This window comes from Typopeltis vanoorti, chromosome 10, assembly GCF_054136105.1.
Source record: "Typopeltis vanoorti isolate ZY-2024b chromosome 10, IOZ_Tvanoo_1.0, whole genome shotgun sequence".
Taxonomy (NCBI): domain Eukaryota; kingdom Metazoa; phylum Arthropoda; class Arachnida; order Uropygi; family Thelyphonidae; genus Typopeltis; species Typopeltis vanoorti.
In genome coordinates, this window is record NC_143558.1 from 51,378,924 (window position 1) to 51,398,030 (window position 19,107).

Consider the following 19,107-nt stretch of genomic DNA (forward strand, 5'->3'; position numbering starts at 1 on the left):
AATATACCAATTAATACTAGTCATCCTTGTTTACTTTGATACCACTACACCATATACTACTCTCTGGTGTCTGTCAGTCAACCCCCCCCCCCCCCCAAATCCATGCCACCAGCCTCATATCCATTCCCATTTGCTTTTGCTCTAACTTATGTAATAGTTTCCCATGTGGTATTCTATATAATGGAGTAACCATTTCCTTTATCCAGTTCTGCTATCACTTTATGATAAAATGTGAATAAATGATTAAGGGCAGACCTGGCTTTTACAAGCTGTGCTTCCCACTATAGAGTATCACATTTCAGTCCACCCATTCTTGAATTTTTTATTTAACCAATCACATGGATATTTTTGAATATGCTGAGTATCTCCAGTTAGTCTACCTCAATTCTCGCATCAGTTTCTGTTATCAAGCTATTAACTATAAAATATGGTCTATAGTGGACCCTCCAGTCTGAATCCTGCTTGATCTTCTCCTATTGTTTCATTCATTAAAGTTTGGATTCTATTCTGAATAATGCATGTGAAGATTTTATAGTTATAACTTAGCAATGTTATGGGTCTATAATTTTCACACCTTCGTTTATCCCCCTTTTTGAGAATTGGTATTATGATGCCTGTCCAGTAATCTGGAATTTCAATATATAATATCTGGTTAAAAAGTTCAAGCAGGAAATTGATGGTTGCTATGCCATCAAAAAATTAAAAGAAAAAGTATATGTGGATTTACAAGAGGACTTGCATAGATTAGATGAGTAGACCAACAAGTGGGGATACTCATTCAGTGTTGCACAGTAAAAGGTTTAAAATTTGGAAAGCAAAGATAAGATATGTCTATCATCTAAAAAAAATCAGCTAATGTCTTTTTCTTCCCATATAGGGAGATGTGTTTATGGTTTTAAAATTTGGGAAACAGAGTTATACTCTTAGCGAGGATATCTTACAGAAGGTAGATGTGAATAGGAGATCCAAGAGTAATGGTGGACAAAGACCTTAAATTTAGGGATCTCATTGTTAAAATTATGAGGACATCATTTATCCGCCTTTCAAAACAATGACCTTATAAATAACCAACCTTACATGTCAACTGACTTCCCAGGTACAGCTGTAATCAGCTAACACCTTTTATTCCCTTATAGGGAGTACGTGAGGCCTTTTTAACCCTATCTAGCTTTTACAGACTGAGTGGACAGTTCAGTCTCCACCAGTAGTTCTATCACTAATTATATCGTAGTCTATCACTAATTATATCGTAGTCTATCACTAATTATAAGCAGTAACTGATGAGGAGACGTGCAAACAAGTGCTGCCATCTCTTGGTACTTAAACCTTAAACTTGGATATGTTACTGTCTGAAATAATGTGAGTTCTACACACACATACACACACCAGTATTATTAATGTGTACAGATTTGATCACCTGGATTTCAACAGGTTGAAGATGTATTAGAAAAGACCAGAGACAAAAAAAAAGTGGGTATAAGATTGAGACATATAAGTTAGTAAAGAGCTTATTACCAGATTAATGTGGAAGAGCTTTTTCCTAGAACGGGGTTTGGAGGGGAGATAAAAGGTTATCTGTGGAAGCTATATAAGGAGGGTGCGAGGAGTAGATGTTTTGTAGAGCAGTGTGTACTGAAAGTGTGGTGAGTGTTGAGACGGTGAACAAGTTTATGGCATTGCTTGATGAGCTATATCTAGGACAGATTTGCAAATTCGTTGGACTCTGTGGAAGTCTAATAATAATAATAATAATAATAATAATAATAATTTTTATTACAATAGTTTATCCTCTTTCAAAGAAATTATGTGTACATGGAAAGAGGATAAACAGGAAACTTAACATTATTTCATTTTTTTGCAATGAGTAGAATTCATACATATAAATGAATTAATAATATTAATAATAATAATAATAGTGACAGTAATTTACAGTAATTTTTAATGTACTATAATAATAATAATAATTTCTTTATAATTTTTATACGTTCATTTTTTTCATATGTTCATATACATAACTAATATATATATATATACACATTAGTTATATTTAATTTTTTCTTTTTTACAAATTTTGCACTTAGAAACTGTTGTCTATTTTTTATGCATTTACGATGCTGTAGTTGCAATAAATGATTTTTTTTTCTTTATATTAATTTCAGTTGAGGTGTATTATAGCAGTTTCTATTTGTTGTTTATTGGTTTACTGTAGTGTTGGAAGTGCATTTACACTCTATAGATTTGATATTTACCACACCACTGCACTAGAATGACACACTCCCTCCCTCCCTCCCTCTCTCTCTCTCTCTCTCTCTCTCTCTCTCTCTCTCTCTCTCTCTCTGTCTGTCTGTCTGTCTGTCTTCAGGCCTCCAATAAGCATGGTAGTAGTCTTAAACCAGGTGATGAAAGTCATTTAGCATCTAAAGTTTTGTAGAACATTCATGCTCATAATGGGAATGCTATCCAACCATTCTAACAGAATGAGAGTGATATCAAACCACAAATAAAAATTCTGAGTTATAAGCATTACTATATTTTATTATTTTAAGTAATAGTGCCCTTTTCTCATATACCAAATAAAGTGAGTGTTTACACATGCTTCAACAGGTTGCACCTTAAAGTAGTGATAAAAAGGAAATATATTTTAAGAATCATTCATTAAAATATAACATTGTTTAATATTTGATATTCATTTTTATGAGTATGTTTGAAGAATCTGATTTTTTTTTTTAAGCATGATCCACCACTGCGAGTTAATGATTTGATTGAAGACCTCAGGGATGGAAAAAAATTAATAGCTTTAGTAGAGTATCTTTCTGGTGAAAGGCTGGTATGTATCACTCTAAATGACATTATTTATATGAAACAAATATGATATTTATATCTTTGTATACTGTTTTGACACAGAATATTTTTTATTGAGGGTTAGTGTTGAAAATAGTATTATGTGCAATATTTGCACCTAGATACATAATTTCTCTATTTGTGTGTGTATATATATATAGATAGATAGATATATAGATGACAGAATGATCATTGACTCGGTTAACATACATAGTTTTATGAAGAATTAAATGACTAGAACCGAGATTTAAGTAAAAAGGTTTTAATATAAACACGCTACTAGTTTTGGCCTGTAACAGCCTTCTTCAGGTGACATTATAAAAGAAAAAACACTAAACATTGAGGGTTAAAAGACTATGAACAACACAGACAGTCTTTATACATAATTAGCATGAAAATGTTTTCATGCTAATTATGTATAAAGACTGTCTGTGTTGTTCATAGTCTTTTAACCCTCAATGTTTAGTGTTTTTTCTTTTATAATGTCACCTGAAGAAGGCTGTTACAGGCCAAAACTAGTAGCGTGTTTATATTAAAACCTTTTTACTTAAATCTCGGTTCTAGTCATTTAATTCTTCATAAAACAAAGATATATAGATATATATGAATATATGAAGACTACTAATATATATATATGAAGACTACTATGAATTTTAATTAGAAAATGATTTTTGGAAAATTTTCGAGTGTTCTTTCCTTTTTCTTTGGGGAGCCAGGGCCCCCTGGCCCCCCTCTGGGTGTGGCACTATATATATATATATATATATATATATATATATATATATATATATATATATATATATATATATATATATATATATATATATATATATAATCTTGTTAAGCAATATAATATTGCTTGAAGACATGACCAACGATGGATAAAAGAAGAATTAATAACAAGGTGGTACACCTTTTGGCAACTCGTATAACTACATATGACCTTTCCATTGCTTCTGCCTTAGTATCCCCACTTCTGGCTCTGCCTCCCACTGACGAGACCTCAATAAAGATTGAAACTGGTCTGGGTAGTGGCCCTTCCCTTAATGCATAACTTTATACATGTCCACAAGGAGATGTGCTTTGCATTATGGGAGATACTGAGACAAGGAGTGATGAGAGCTTGGTCCACCTTGGCTTGGTGTTGTACCACCTTATCTCAGTCCTGAAGATATTTTCAGGTGCAAAACTTTGTTTGCTTACACTTGGATATAGGATTAAACTAAATTTATTATAGTCTAACTAAGTGCAAAATAAACTTTCAACATCTTTCTCTAAATCCAGAGTAATTCAATAATAAGGTGGTACACCTGTTGGCAACTCGTAAACACGACCTCTCCTTCTGCCTTAGTATCTTCACGTTTGGGTCTGCCCTGCACTGACGAGACCTCAATAAAGGTCGAAACTGGTCTGGGTAGTGGCCCTTCCCTTAATGCATAGCAGTATACATGTCCGCAAGGAGATGTGCTTTGCATTATGGGAGATACTGAGACAAGGAGTGGTGAGAGCTTGGTCCACCTTTGCTCGGAGTTGCCTGGTGTTGTACCACCTTACCTCAGTCCTGAAGATATTTTCAGTTGCAAACTTTGTTTGCTTACACTTGGATAAAGGATTAAACAAAATTTATCATAGTGTAACCAAGTGCAAAATGAACTTCCAAAAAAAATTGTAAGGTAAAGTGATAATATTAATTTAATTCAAATGCAGAATCTTAATTTAAATACTTAAAATGCAAAAGTGAAGGATAAAATATCAACTTTGCAGTCCTATAATACAGGTACTTTCAACTTTAGAAATACAAAGCTACTAAATTAACAGAATGCATATCTCCAGTGCCCATATAATTGGTTTTATTAGTGCATTTTTATTGATACTCATGTGCTGACACTCGTATGAGTAGTATATTGCAGAAATTGCACCTGTAATCCTGTCACTCTCCTCAAAATATATTAAACAAAATCAGTAATGACATTATAGCAAGTTTTGACATAGTTTCCTTATTTACAAATGTCCCTACAGAAGAATTGCTAATATTACTGAAGAACAAATTATCCAAAAAAATGTTTGCTTTACTAACCCATTGTGTTAAGTCTGGTTACTTCCGATATCAAGACACCATCTACAAACAGAACCAAGGTCTTGCGATGGGCAACCCTTTACTCCTATACTTGCTAACATTTACTTGGAGGATTTTGAAACTAAAGCTATATCATCCTTCTCATTTAAACCAAACTTTGGAAATGCTATGTAGATGATATTTTTATTATTTGGAGTCACGGCCATAATTCTCTCATGAATTTTCTTAATCATTTCAATAATCAGCATCCTAATATAAAATTCACAGTCGAACTTGAATATGACAATTCCCTACCATTCCTGGATATAAAACTTTCACGCTGCTCTGGAAAATTTAGAATCTCCATGGCATAGAAAACCTACGCAAACTAATAGATATCTTCACAGTCAGTCCCATCATTTTCCTCCACAAAAACTTGAAACTATTTCTGCCTTGGGACATAGAGGGTGAACGGTCGTGCTATCGGAGAGCTCCTGAGAGATTTGTGTTTTTTGTTGATTTATTGGTGTTTTGGATTCAATTTTTTTGTTTTGGTGTTTTGGATTCAATAATTTTGGTATATTATTAGAGCTTTATTAACGTGGTTAGTGTACTAAGTGTTTTATAACATAATCTATGTCGGAAATCGCCGCTAGATGAATTCGTAATGAGTAGTGTTCGTGCAAGCTCAAGATAAGATAAGTATCATTTTCAGTTATCGATACAAATTACTTAATATTGTGTAGTTTTGTTTTGTTTGCCTTGCGTATTTTAGTGCGTCTTATTTTGGTGTGTTATAACGTTTAATTTGACAAAACACGTTACAGATAAATATGGCACCTGTGCGTAGGAAAATGGCGGCCAGTAATGAAGGTTCGCCATCGTTATCTAAGAACGGTAGCATAAAAGAAATGAGTCAGTGTACTAGCTGTGAAATGTACGCTTTGCGGAGTGCGGTCGGAGTGTGGTTAGATGATGATAAAGGATTGAATGTGTGTAGAAAATGTAGGGAGAATGCGGAATTGAAGTGTATTTCGGATCGTGAGTGTGATATTTTTGTCAACCTTCAAAATGAAGGAAATAGGGATATGACAAGAAACGGCAAGGTTGTACATGAAAATTGTGAGAGTATGAATGTAGAAAGTGTGAATGATAGTATAAAGAGTTTCTCAGAGAACAAAAAAGATGAGATAGATGCATTGAGTGAGATTGCGTTGTTGAATAGTGCGATAGAAAGAGCAAAACAGCAGCTAGAGTGCATGAACAAAAGTAGACTGAATGAACCAACCAATAATAAAAGGTATGACAGGAAAAATAGACATATGAATGTGAACATGAACAAAATGAAGGATAGAGTGCTGTATGGAGACTCGTTAGTACGAGGTGTGTTAGTAGAGGACTTGACAAAATCGTACCAACCTGATGCGACCATAAAGGACGTAACTGCGTCTATTAGAGAGCAAAAGGAAAGGGTGAAAGAAATGATTGTTGTTGCAGGTACGAATGATTTGAAAGGAGATAAAATGGAAATGATAGAAGACCTGAATGAATTGTTTGAGGTAGCAAAAGAAAAGAGTGAGAGAGTTAGAATGATTAGTCTTTTGCCACGGTATGACAGTGAAATGTTTAAAAGGAGGGCTATAATTGCAAATGACTTTATGCATGGGTTATGTATGACGAGTGGTGTGGAATTTGTGGATGTGTGGAGTGAGTTTGATGGGCGAAAGGATCTATATAAGATGGATGGCTTGCATTTGAATGGTTACGGTGTAAGAAGACTTGAGAAAGTGTTGCTGAATGTAGTGGATGTGCAAATTCAGGGAAACTAGATTTGTTAGGGGGTGGTAGAGATACAGTCCTTATGGAGGCAGTTGAATGTAAGAATGAATATAATATGCCAGAGCAAATAAGGACAACAAATCAGAGTGGGATAGTTAATATAAGGCATCAAGGTAGGGTTGGGGCTAATGGGGGTCTTAAATTCATGTACACTAATACTAGGAGTATTAGGAACAAGAAGGAAGAGTTTTTGGCCATGGTTGGCACTTCCAGACCACAGGTTATAGGTATTAGTGAAACATGGCTGACTGTAGATGATATAACTAGTGGGATTGAATGTGATGGGTATAGTGTGTTCAGGAATGACAGAGAGAATAAAATGGGGGGGAGGAGTATTGTTGATGATAGCTGATGAGCTCCAGCCAAGGAGAATAGAAGTTGAATTGCAGGATAGAGAAAAGAGCACATTTGAGGCCATTTGGTGTGAGATTGTGGCTAGCAGAACTAAATATACAATTGGGTGCTGCTATAGACCAGGTGATGGAAAAGATGGTGGTGACAGTATGCACAAGCAAATAGAAGAAATGGGTGGAAGGAGGGTGATTATTATGGGAGATTTCAACTATGGTCGCATTGATTGGAGTGAGGAGAGGACACACGGGAGGAAGGAACTGGATTTTATGCGGTTATTAAGGGATAACTATCTGCGACAGCATGTAATGGAAAATACTAGGGGTCAGAGAGTGCTTGACCTAGTAATTACATCTGAGGATTTGGGTGTAACAAATATGACCACATTGCCACCAATCGGTGAGAGTGATCATAGGGTCTTAACTTGGGAGGTGGCTAAAGGTGTAGAATTTTCAATTAAGACAGGGTACATGTGGAATTATCGGGCGGGAAAGTACGACAAGCTTAGGAGTTTGATTGGTTCAGTGCCATGGCATGTACAACTGCAAGGACTAGAAGTTGATAGTGCATGGGAGGTAGTTAAAAAGTGCTTGCATGAAGCAATGGCTGACTGTATGCCTAGAGTCTGAATAATAAATCAAGTAGGGGTTAAATGGATGAATAACACCATTAAGCTTGAGTTGCAAAAAAAGAAACAACTATGGAGGGAATTTAAGGAGAAGGGTGACCGGCAGGCACATGAACGGTATAAAGCGCAGGCCAGAAGGGTGACGAGTGTGGTAAGAAAAGCAAAAAAGGATTACGAAAGAACATTGGCCATGCAGGCTAAAGAGAACCCTAAACAGTTTTTTAGATATGTAGCAAGTAAAAGGAAAAATGTACATGGCAGATTGATTTTAAAGAATGCCGAAGGTAGGGAGGTAACTGAATCAGTTGAGATAGTTGAGTTACTGAGTGAGCACTTTGCAAAAGTATATCATCCAGGTGGTGACATTGCAGAAACGAATAAACCAGTAGATTATACGAGAATTGTGGTTAATGAAGTGGAGGTGAGTAGTCTATTGCATAACCTCAATGTCAATACATCTGTGGGATTGGATGGTATACCAGCTCGTGTTGTACGAGAAGCAGCTAAAGAATTGTCAGTACCCTTGACCATTTTGTTTAATTTGAGTCTCGGGTCTGGGTTAGTCCCGAGCGGGTGGAAAGAGGGGAAAATAGTTCCACTGCATAAAGGTGGTTCCAAGACTGCTGTTGTAAATTACCGACTGATTAGCATATCAGGAATCATTGTCAAGGTCTTAGAGAAAATAGTCAAGAGGAAAATACAAGATTGGATAGAAGAAAATTGGATACTGTATCGGGGACAGCATGGTTTTGTGAAGGGTAGGTCATGCCTCAGTAACTTGCTCACGTATTATAACACAGTGACGGCTGAACTGGATAAGGGTAATGGGTTTACGGTGATTCTACTGGACCTTGCCAAGGCCTTTGACAGGATTCCACATGGAATTCTAATCAGTAAATTGCAGCATATGGGAATGGACATAGGGTTGGTGAGATGGATAGGAGGGTGGTTGACGGAGAGATATCAGAGAGTGGTTTACTCGGGAGTAGAGTCCACAAGACGGCCTGTGACTAGTGGTGTGCCACAAGGATCTGTTCTTGGACCACTGCTGTTTAATTTGTTCATAAATGATATAGGAAATGATCTGAGAGGAACAGTTCATTTGTTTGCGGATGATGCGAAGTTGGGTAGGGCAATAGTGAATGCAGATGACGTCAAAATTTTGCAGGATGATTTGGATAGATTGGAGGTCTGGGCTAAGGAGAATGGATGTCAGTTTAATGTGGCAAAATGTAAGGTTATGCATTTTGGGGTGAAAAGATTGGCGGCAGTTTACTGCATTGGTGGAACCCAGCTCCAGGAAATTGATGAGGCACGAGATTTAGGAGTGTTGGTGGATAAGGAATTGAAATTTAGGGGACACATTGCAAAAGTGACCAAAACAGCTCATCAAATCACTTGGTTGCTGAAGAATACGTTGACAAGCAGAGACAAGCAGGTTATTGTTCCTCTCTATCGAGCCTTGATAAGACCCCTTCTAGACTACTGTGCTCAGATTTGTCACCTAGGTTTCTTCTTGATGGGGAGGAGGTGGAGAGGATCCAGAGGCGAGTGACCAAGATGATAGCAGGTCTGTGGAATGAACCGTATGAGAACAGGTTGAGGATTTGTGGGTTGCAAAAATTGGTTGATAGGCGGAGGAGGGGAGATATGATTGAGACATTCAAATTACTGAAAGGTTTCTATAAAATTAATTCAGAAGATATTTTTGAGAACAGGGCTGGTTGTGGGAGGACTAGGGGACATCCATGGAAACTGGACAAAAGTGTGGTTAGTAAAGGTGTTAGAGCTGGGTTCTTTACTTTTAGAGTAGTGAATGAGTGGAATGCGCTCCCTGAGTCTGTAGTGGATGCTGTGACAGTGAATGAGTTTAAGGCGAGGTATGATAGATACTGTATGAATGTCAGATAGTTGTGATGAATATGATTTGGGGCCTCCCTCGATGAGTCTAATGACTCCCTGGAGTTGCCCGTAATAATAGTAATAGTAATAGTAATAGAGCATGCTCTCTTCTGAATGACCCAGATGAACTTCAAAAAGAAATTAATTACCTCTCTCATGTCTTTAGACAAAATGGATATTCTGATAAAACTATTAAAAAATTTCTTCTTAAATCCTCCTAGCCACTGCACTGAAGAAATAACTAACTTTAAGGGTAACATTTCCATCCCATACATCAGTTCAGTTTCCAAAAAATTAGCTAAAGTTCTTAAAAAGTATAACATCAGAACCTAATTCACTACACTTCCAAAAATCCGCTCGCTAGTAAGCCATGCAAATCCTCGTCATCATAATCTGAAGTATCCTGGCGTATATATAAGATATGGTGTGATTATAATATCCCTTATTTTGGTCAAACAAATAAATCTATTGAATTACGTATGGAGGAACACAAGAGAGACATCTCTTACAAAAGAACACATGCCAGTGCCTTGTCTAGTCATGTTCTTTTTTCGAACAATCCTGATGATGAACACCAGGGTCATTCAGTCGGCTGGGATAGATCCAAAAACATCTTTCGTTGCCATGATAAGTTTGAGAAAAAAATTGTGGAGTCCAGAGAAATCATTCTTAATTGTGAACATTTAAATAACAATTTGAGCTACAACATTCCTGATAGTCACTCTGCTGTTGTTCGGTACTGGCATTTGCAAGAGTCTGCAAGCACGCACTCAACAAAAAATGCCACATTTGTAAGAACAACGTAAATGTAAATACAACGTTTTTTCATGTCAATTATGTAGTGCAATTTTCCTGTGCTTCACAGTTTTAAACTTCAGTGTTTTTATTACTGTTTCCTATTCTTAGAAGACAGCTGAAGAAGGCTCTCAAAAGCCGAAACTAGTTGTGTTTTTATTTCAATAAAACCTTACTATTATTCTTGGTTTTAGTCATTAAATCTTTTAATTAAAATATATTATCTTGAATATATATATATATATATATATATATATATCATCATCTTCATCTTCTTTATACCCTCTTTTACCATGCGGTGTCGAAGGTCCATTGATCATCGGACCTCAATCCGTTTATAGGATAAGGTGGTCAGCCCTATGCCCCGGTGTATCCTTTGGCCTGTAGTGTTGAGTTCTCAAGGCCAGTTTGCCTGCTTTGCGGGATGAAAAACCCCAGAATAAACTGGGGAAAAAACCCTACTGTCCACGCCCAAGACTGGCTAACTTGGCTCTGGCTGAGGAAGATCCTTCAGCTCCTCACGTCACCGACGGGAATCGAACCTAGGACACTCCTTCCCCAGGCATATGGTTGCGAAGCGCATAGCCACTAAGCTAACTGCGCTTCGCAACCACTAGGTTAACAATATATATATATATATATATATATATATATATATATATATATATATATATATATATATATATATATATATATATATATATATATTGTCTGTGCAGTTAGCTAGTGCCTATGCACTTCGCAACCATATGCCTGGGGAAGGAGTGTCCTAGGTTCGATTCCTGTCGATGATGTGAGGAGCCCAAGGATCTTCCTCAGCCATTACCAAGTTAGCTAGTTGGGGCATGGACAGTAGGGTTTCCCCCAGTTTATCTGGGGTTTTTCATCTCGCAAGCAGGCAAACCGGTCCCGGGAACACACACGGTATACAGTCATAAATATCACCCTTAGGGGATGCAGCAGAGGAGTGGTGAACTGACTGCATTAATACGCCAGTAACTCCTCATTAGGAAGGAACTCAACCCATCCTAGGACAGAGGGGAAAGATAGGATATATATATATATATATATATATTGTACTATATTCACCTTATGAGCTAGGAAGTCCTTTCTGATAAATGGTAATAAGGGATAGTTTATTGTAGGTTTTCAGCTTTATCAGTATATCATCATCCTTAAATTTATTCCTGATATATCCTCACAAGAGATATGCAAAATATGATGATAGTACTACATGAAAATGTTCCATAACTGCTAACTTCTTATCAACAGTTTTCCTTCAAATTAATCTGTTATCTGTCAAGACTGCAGTATTGTCAAATCTTATATTTCAGTCTTCTAAGGCACTTCTTACTGTATTAATCTAGACAGACGTTGGTCTTCCTCAGGGTCATTTCCTGCCAATATGCTGAAAAACACTTGTTTTGATAACCTTTTTTCTCCATTCTTCCATAGCCACTAGACTAACCATGTCCGCGTGGTTAGCCTAGTGGCCATGCGCTACGCAACCATATGTTTGGGAAAAGAGTGTCCTGGGTTCAATTCCTGTCACCGGCATGAAGAGCTTAAGGATCTTTCTCAGACATAGCCAAGTTAGCCATTTTTGGCATGGGCAAAAAGGTTTTTCTCCCCAGTTTATCTGGTTTTTTTCTCCTGCAAGCAGGCAAACTGGTCCCGTGAACACACACAGCTACAGCCATAGAATATTCTGGGAGGCATAGGGCTAGTCACCTTATCCTCAGGACGGATACTATTTACAAGGGTTTAAGATAGCTCTGTAACAGGCCAGTAGGCCTAATACGTAGAAGGGAGAACCACCTGAGATTGACTTTCCTAATACATTCCTGAATGATAATGATATCCACTTTCTTCCTAATATCCTAATTTTTAATATGATTCTGCCATTGATGACATCTATTCACTTCTCTAATCTTTCTCAAAATTCCCATCTCTGCGGGCTCCATTCTTTGATCAAGTGTTTTATTTCTAACTCAGCTCACTGATCTGTAAGTTAAAATTGAAAACCCACTTGTATACAACTGCTTTAGTGTTTTGACTAATTTCTCTTTCATTCCATATAAATTTATTCAGTATCCAGGTATCCTGGATACTGAAATGAGCACAGGCTGGCAATTTGGGATTTAGCCAACCAAATTGTATTCTTATTGGTTTAATCCAAAATATAATGGTGGATGGTACTTATTGATTTACACCCACACACACAGTTTATATATAGAGGATGTCCCCACAAGGAATCTAGAAACTTCATGGGCTGATTCTTTGATTGATCATAAGTATAAAATTTAATATTGATATAGTTCTGATTCTGAATAGGGGGTGAGATATGGTCATTTATGTGGCTGCTATTACCTGTACATTGCTTAAGCATGCACACATTGTAGTCTAGTTCTTAGAATCATTTGCAGACCTTGTAAACAGTTCTATCAAATATCAAGTTTAAAAACTCAAGCAAAGCTGGCTAAGTTTTTAAATGAAGAATATTCTGTCTACTATATTTACAATAACAGTTTCCTGAGAGTAACAATACCCTGATTACTTTTGTTTCTGTCCTGATAGAAATGTTTTTATTATATATTCTGACATCTGCAGGAAATTGTATCATTTAGTGTTTTATCTGAACATGATTAATCATTAAGTTAATGTAGTTAATGTACTTTGAACAGTACAAGGTAACCACTTGGTCCAGTTCTGGAATATCCTCGGTCATTGTTAGGATTCTAGATAAAAAGCATTTACATTCATACCATTTGCAGGAATTACGCTGACCACTCGGCCTGGCTGGTCGAGTGGTCAGTGTATCTGCTCTCCAGCCAAAAGGCTGCGGGTTCAAATCCCGTTGTGGGCATGAATGTTTGTGAGTGTCTGTAGAAATACCAGTGGTGGTGGTCAGCGGTAGATAGTGTTGGTGTAGTTGCGGTCAGTTGGTGGATTGAGTAGTGGAGATAGAGTTGTAGAGCAGGTGCCCTCCCTCGATGAGTCCTTGGACTCCCTATCTTAAAGAAGCTGATTATGAGCCATGAGTGAACTTTTGTTGTTGGATACTCACAAACCTTGATATGCACAGGCACACTTTATTCACCAACGAAGCAACACTTACTTGAGATAACATGAATATCAGTTGCAATGAGCATTTATAGGTTGATGAAAATATTTATGCAGCAGTTGAAAGGAATTTCTCATTTCGGTTTTTAGATAAAGATTTGATAGATTTGATATGGACTTGCTGGGAACTAATTAATTAGATAATATATGTTCATTATCTCAAAAAACAATATTATTTTTAGCCACATAAGCTGTTCAGTCTTTTGGAGGAAGTTCTTTAATTTGATATTATTATTATCATTATTATCATCATTATTATTATTATTAATCCAGAGACTCATCATGGGAGACCATGATGAGTCTCTGGATTCCACGGCATTCCATGGAATCCAGAGACTCATCATGGGAGACCCAAATCAATCATCATACACACAAATCCTATTATACCTCTCCTTGAATCTACTCACCATCAGGGAACTCACAACCAATTCTGGCAATCCATTCTACTAGCTCACAACTCTCCATGCTAAAGATTTGGTCTCCACACCCCCTACTAACCCTTACACAACTTCCATGGATGGCTCCTAGTTCTCTGACTATTTCTCATATATATTGAGAATTTTCACTTGCATCAATTTTATAAAACCGCTTTAATGTTTTATTTTAAAAATTCTATCATGTCCCCCTTTTCTATCTATCAACTAAACTTTGTAACCCACAAACCTTTAATCTATCCTCATAGGGAGTATTCCACAGACCTTTCACTATCTTGGTCACCCATCTCTGAATCTTCTCGACCACCTCCTGGTCCCCAAGAAACCCAGGTGACCAAATCTGTGTGCAATAGTCAACATTGGCCGAATCATAGCCTTACAAAGAGGGATAATAACTTCCTTATCTTTACTTGTCTCTGAGCTAGTTTACCAACTTTTGCAATATATACCCTCTGGACTTCAACTCTTTGTCCACCATTATCCTCAAGTCCTTAGCTTCATCAGTTTCCTGCAACCCAGTGCCATCAATATGATACACCATATGAAACCTTTTCAACCCGAAGTGCATAACCTTTCAGGTTATATAAGGTTATGATTCATTGGTGTATATGTATTTCCATCAGAATGGAGCTCAGGTGCATATTTTCCAACAGAGTTCCAGTTATCTTCATCAGTTTCCTCAAACAATCCAATGATTGGATTGTTTGAGGAAAATCTTATTCTTGGTGAGTTAAATCTCCATGCAGCAACCCTTTAGGCTATCATATGTTAAGTTATATGAAAGTATGCGTAAAAGGTTAATGATTGGATTTTGGTTCCAAATACCTACACGGTAAAATGTCTAGGTCTACATGTGAGTATAAATTACGAAAGGATAGGATAGGATAGTTTGCATTTGAATGGATTTGGATTTAAGAATCTTAAGGATAATGCCTTTAGCATCCCAAAACACTGATACCATGCCTTTCCTGCTGATGGAGCCGACTTTGTCTTCTTTGGCACTGAACAACCAGCTTCTCTCCACTGTTTTGACTGCTGTAATGGTGTAATGTGTAATGGTGAATCCAAATCTCATCCATAGTATCTGATGAGATCACAAGAAATCCTGATGAGCTGTTTTACTATGGCAAATAAAAGGAGGAATGACTATGAAAGGATGACTTTAAAAAGTGCTGATGGTGAGGAGGTAACAGAAGCAAACCAAATAGGTGAATTACTGAGTCATCATTTGGAAGGGTGTACCATCCAGGTGGTGATATTGCAATGCCGGTTGTCACAATGACTGATAGGAGAATAGAGGTTGAAGAAATGGAGGTGCTTAGAGTATTGCATAACCTTAATGCAAACATAGCCATGGGATTACATTATTATTATTATTATTATTATTATTATTATTATTATTATTCAGGCCTCCAAGGAGTCAAAAGACTCATCAAGGGAGGTCCTTCCTAAGACATAAAGTCTGTCAAGACTCATCGAGGGGAGGTCCCCCCCCCCTAAGAAACACAAAGTCTATCATACCACTCTTTAAACTCACTGACCATTCTCGCTCCCACCACTCCATCAGGCAATGCATTCCACGGCTCAATCACCCTCCACACAAAGAAACCACTCCTTACCCTCTTGCTCATAGTTTCCTTTCGTAATTTCCAGGGATGGCCTCTTGTCATCACTCCTTCCCACTGTTCAACCAAGCGAAAGAACTCCCCAGTGTCAACCCTATAACCACCTCTCAACAGTTTAAAAGTCTCTTCCATGGCATATTGGCCTATGTAATATGAGAATGGGCAAGGCAATTATTGGCTCTTTTCAGCTCCTCTGACCAATCTGTTTAAGTTAAGCCTCAGTACTGGGAAGGTGCTAGTAGAGTGGCATCTTCCCTTTACTATCACTCTTGATAGTAAATGAAATAGAGTGATAGTAAATGAAAGTAATGTAGAAATCCTGCAGGATGACTTAAATAGACTATCAGTATGGGAAAAGGTAAATGGCTACCAGTTTAATGTAGCAAAAATTGTAAGGTATTCATTTTTAGGAGAAGAAATCACAAGCTGTGTACTGTTCTGATGGAAATGAACTGAACTGCAGAAAACAGTTTAAGTCAAAGACCTGGGGTAATTGTGGACAGGGAGTTGAAGTTTAGAGGATATAGGAGGGTGGTCTGAAAGTTCTAATACATTTATTCCATCAATGCTGTGCCATTATCCTGTCACTGTAGTGGCTCTCAGTAAGATCTGCAAAATATCCCTCTACAGCTGCAATAACCTCTTGATTCGAAGAAAAACGCTGACCAGCGAGGAAGAGTATAATTTTGGGAAGAGATAGAAATCAGAGGGGGCCAAATCTAGGGAATTAGGTAGATGTTTCAACAATTCATAGCATAGCTCTTAATTTTCCCATTGCCAAAACACTTTGTGGGCAGGTGCATTGTCCTGATGAAAGATGATTTTTTTCTTCTGCAAACCGGGTCTTTTCTCATGAATTTTTTCGTCTAGTCTGGTTGAAAGATCAGAATAATATTCTCCGGTTATCGATTTACCCTTTTCAAGATAATTAATAAACATAATGTCTTTATCATCACAAAACACTGATACCATGACCTTTCCTGCTGATGGAACCGACTTTGTCTTCTTTGGCACTGAATAACTGGCTTCTATTCACTGTTTTGACTGCTGTAATGGTGTAATGTGTAATGGTGAATCCAAGTCTCATCCATAGTAATAAATTGATGCACAAAATCAGTGTTATTCTTGTTAAAATGCTTCAAGCACTGTTCAGAGATTTTCATGCGAGTTCATTTTTGATCAGCTGTGAGCAAGCGTTTCACCCATGTTGTGCAAAGCTTTTTTCATTTGCAATTCTTCATGCAAAATATATCCTACACATTCTTTTGAAATGCCTATAGTCTCAGCAATTTCATGCACTTTGACTTGCTGGTCATCCAATATCATATTGTGCACTCGATCAATGATTTCTGGTGTCATTACACTTTTTGCACGTCCTTCACGTGGATCATCTTCGAGGCTGGTACGGCCATCTTTAAACTCGGCATACCATTTGTTAATTGTCGAAAATGAGGGAGAAGAGTGCCCATAAACTTTTATGAACTTTGAATAAATTTCTTTTGCTGTTAAACCTTCTTTTACAAAGAATTTTATAACTGCAAAATACTCAATTTTATCCATTTCAAGGGATACAGACAACACTTTTACTTCAGACAGCTGTATAAAACAAACTACTTGATAAAATAATTTGAAATTTTACATGGATGCTTATGACAGATATACCAACTTAGAAAAAAAAATCTTGCCAATAGTGTTGCCATCTATGTTCGAGGCTGAGAACTTTTCAGACCACCCTCGTATTTCAAAGATAGCCAAAACAAGCAAAAATAGAGAAGTTATTGTTCCCTTAATTTTCCCATTGCCATTTCTCCATCTTTATGAGGCTTAAATAAGGCCATATCTGAATTACTGCCTGGAGATCTAGTCACACTCAGATTTTGTGGGGATGAAGAAGTGGTGGAGAGGATCCAGAGACATATTTCTCTGATATTAACAGAAAAATTTGCTTTTAATGAAGCTTTATATGTTTGTCAAAGATTGTGGCAGGTGTATGGAATACTCCCTATGAGAATAGAAAGTTTTTCTGTTTTGATAGAAATTTCTCAGCTGTGTCAGCCATTTAAAGTTATAGTAAATCTCTCATCTAAAGTGCTTGATGAAGCAGCCTTTAGTATCATTAGCCTTGGTCCCAACTATGCAGTAATACCACATCAGGTTTCATCTTGAGACTACATGCCGCATATAGAATGTGGCATTGGCAACTTGCATACTACCATTGCCAATAATATCAGATTGACACAGAAAACTTCTTTTCTCAAGCTTTACAACCTAGAAGAAATCTCTCTAACAACCAGCTCCTCTCTCTCTCTCCATAAATTATGTAAAGACAGTAGTATAATAAGCACTAGAGCCAACAAGGGTAATTCTACTGTGGTCATCAGTGCCAGTGAATATCGGAAGATGAATGTCTTGCTCAGAGATCACACTACTTATTATTAATATTATTATTACCTCAAGACCGCATGGAGTCAAAGACTCATCTGGGAGGTCCTTTTATCACACACACATCTCATCATAACGTGTCTTAAACACACTCAAACTCCTTGCATACACCACACTCTCAGGCAAGGCATTCCAATCATTCACAACTCTGCACGAAAAAAACCTGCCTCTCACTCCCCTACTCACACACTCTTTATACAGTTTCCAGGGACCTCTGGTTCTCCCATGATCTCCCACTATTCTCTGTAGAACTTCTCCACCATTGATCTTATAACAATCCCTTACCAACTTGTAGGTCTCTATCATATCTCCCCTCTTCCACCTATCCACCAGACTTTGCAAATTACATCTTCTCAATCTGTCCTCATACTCAACATTCCAGAGGTCAGAAACTACCTTAGTCAGTTGCCTTTGGACCCTTTCCAACATCTCTTCATCCTTCTGAAAACCCGGTGACCAAATCTGGGCACAATACTTTATGTGTGGCCTAATCAAAGCCTTATACAACGGAACAAGAATCTCCCTACTTCTACACGTCAGTGTCCTTCGCATCATTCCCAGAAGCCTTTGTGTTGTCTTCACAATTTTGGCGATGTGTGCCATAAATTTCAGATTCGTATCCACTATCACCCCCAGATCTCTTATTTCCTCTACCTCCAACAATATATTCTCACCAAGCATAAATTCTGCATCCCATCTTTGTTTTCCAAATTTTAAAACCTTACAATTTGCAACATTGAACGCACATCCCCATTTCCGTGCTCAATCACTCAATTTATTCAAGTCTTCTTGCAAGGCCACAACATCTTTGCTACTCTTTATGGTTCATCCCAACTTTGCATCATCTGCAAACAACTGAATATCTCCATCCAAATCTTTACCAATATCATTAATATGCAAGTTAAACAGTAATGGCCCTAAAACAGACCCCTGAGGCACTCCACTAGTGACTTTCCTTTTCCTGGATATCGCACCCCCATACACAACTTGTTGATATCTATCAGATAGCCAGTCTCCAATCCAATGCACTAATCTAATATCCAACCTCATCTACTCTAGTTTGACTGTCAA

General features: G+C 37.3%; 1 protein-coding gene across 1 annotated transcript in view; it reads left to right on the plus strand.

The window, feature by feature from the left end:
• Window positions 1–19,107, plus strand: part of LOC150102413 (calmin-like) — a 291,766-nt gene that overhangs the window by 194,181 nt on the left and 78,478 nt on the right. The window contains exon 4 of the mRNA XM_090399572.1: window positions 2,732–2,827. Coding sequence (XP_090255698.1) covers window positions 2,732–2,827 — 96 coding nt within the window. The remainder of the gene's footprint in view (window positions 1–2,731; window positions 2,828–19,107) is intronic.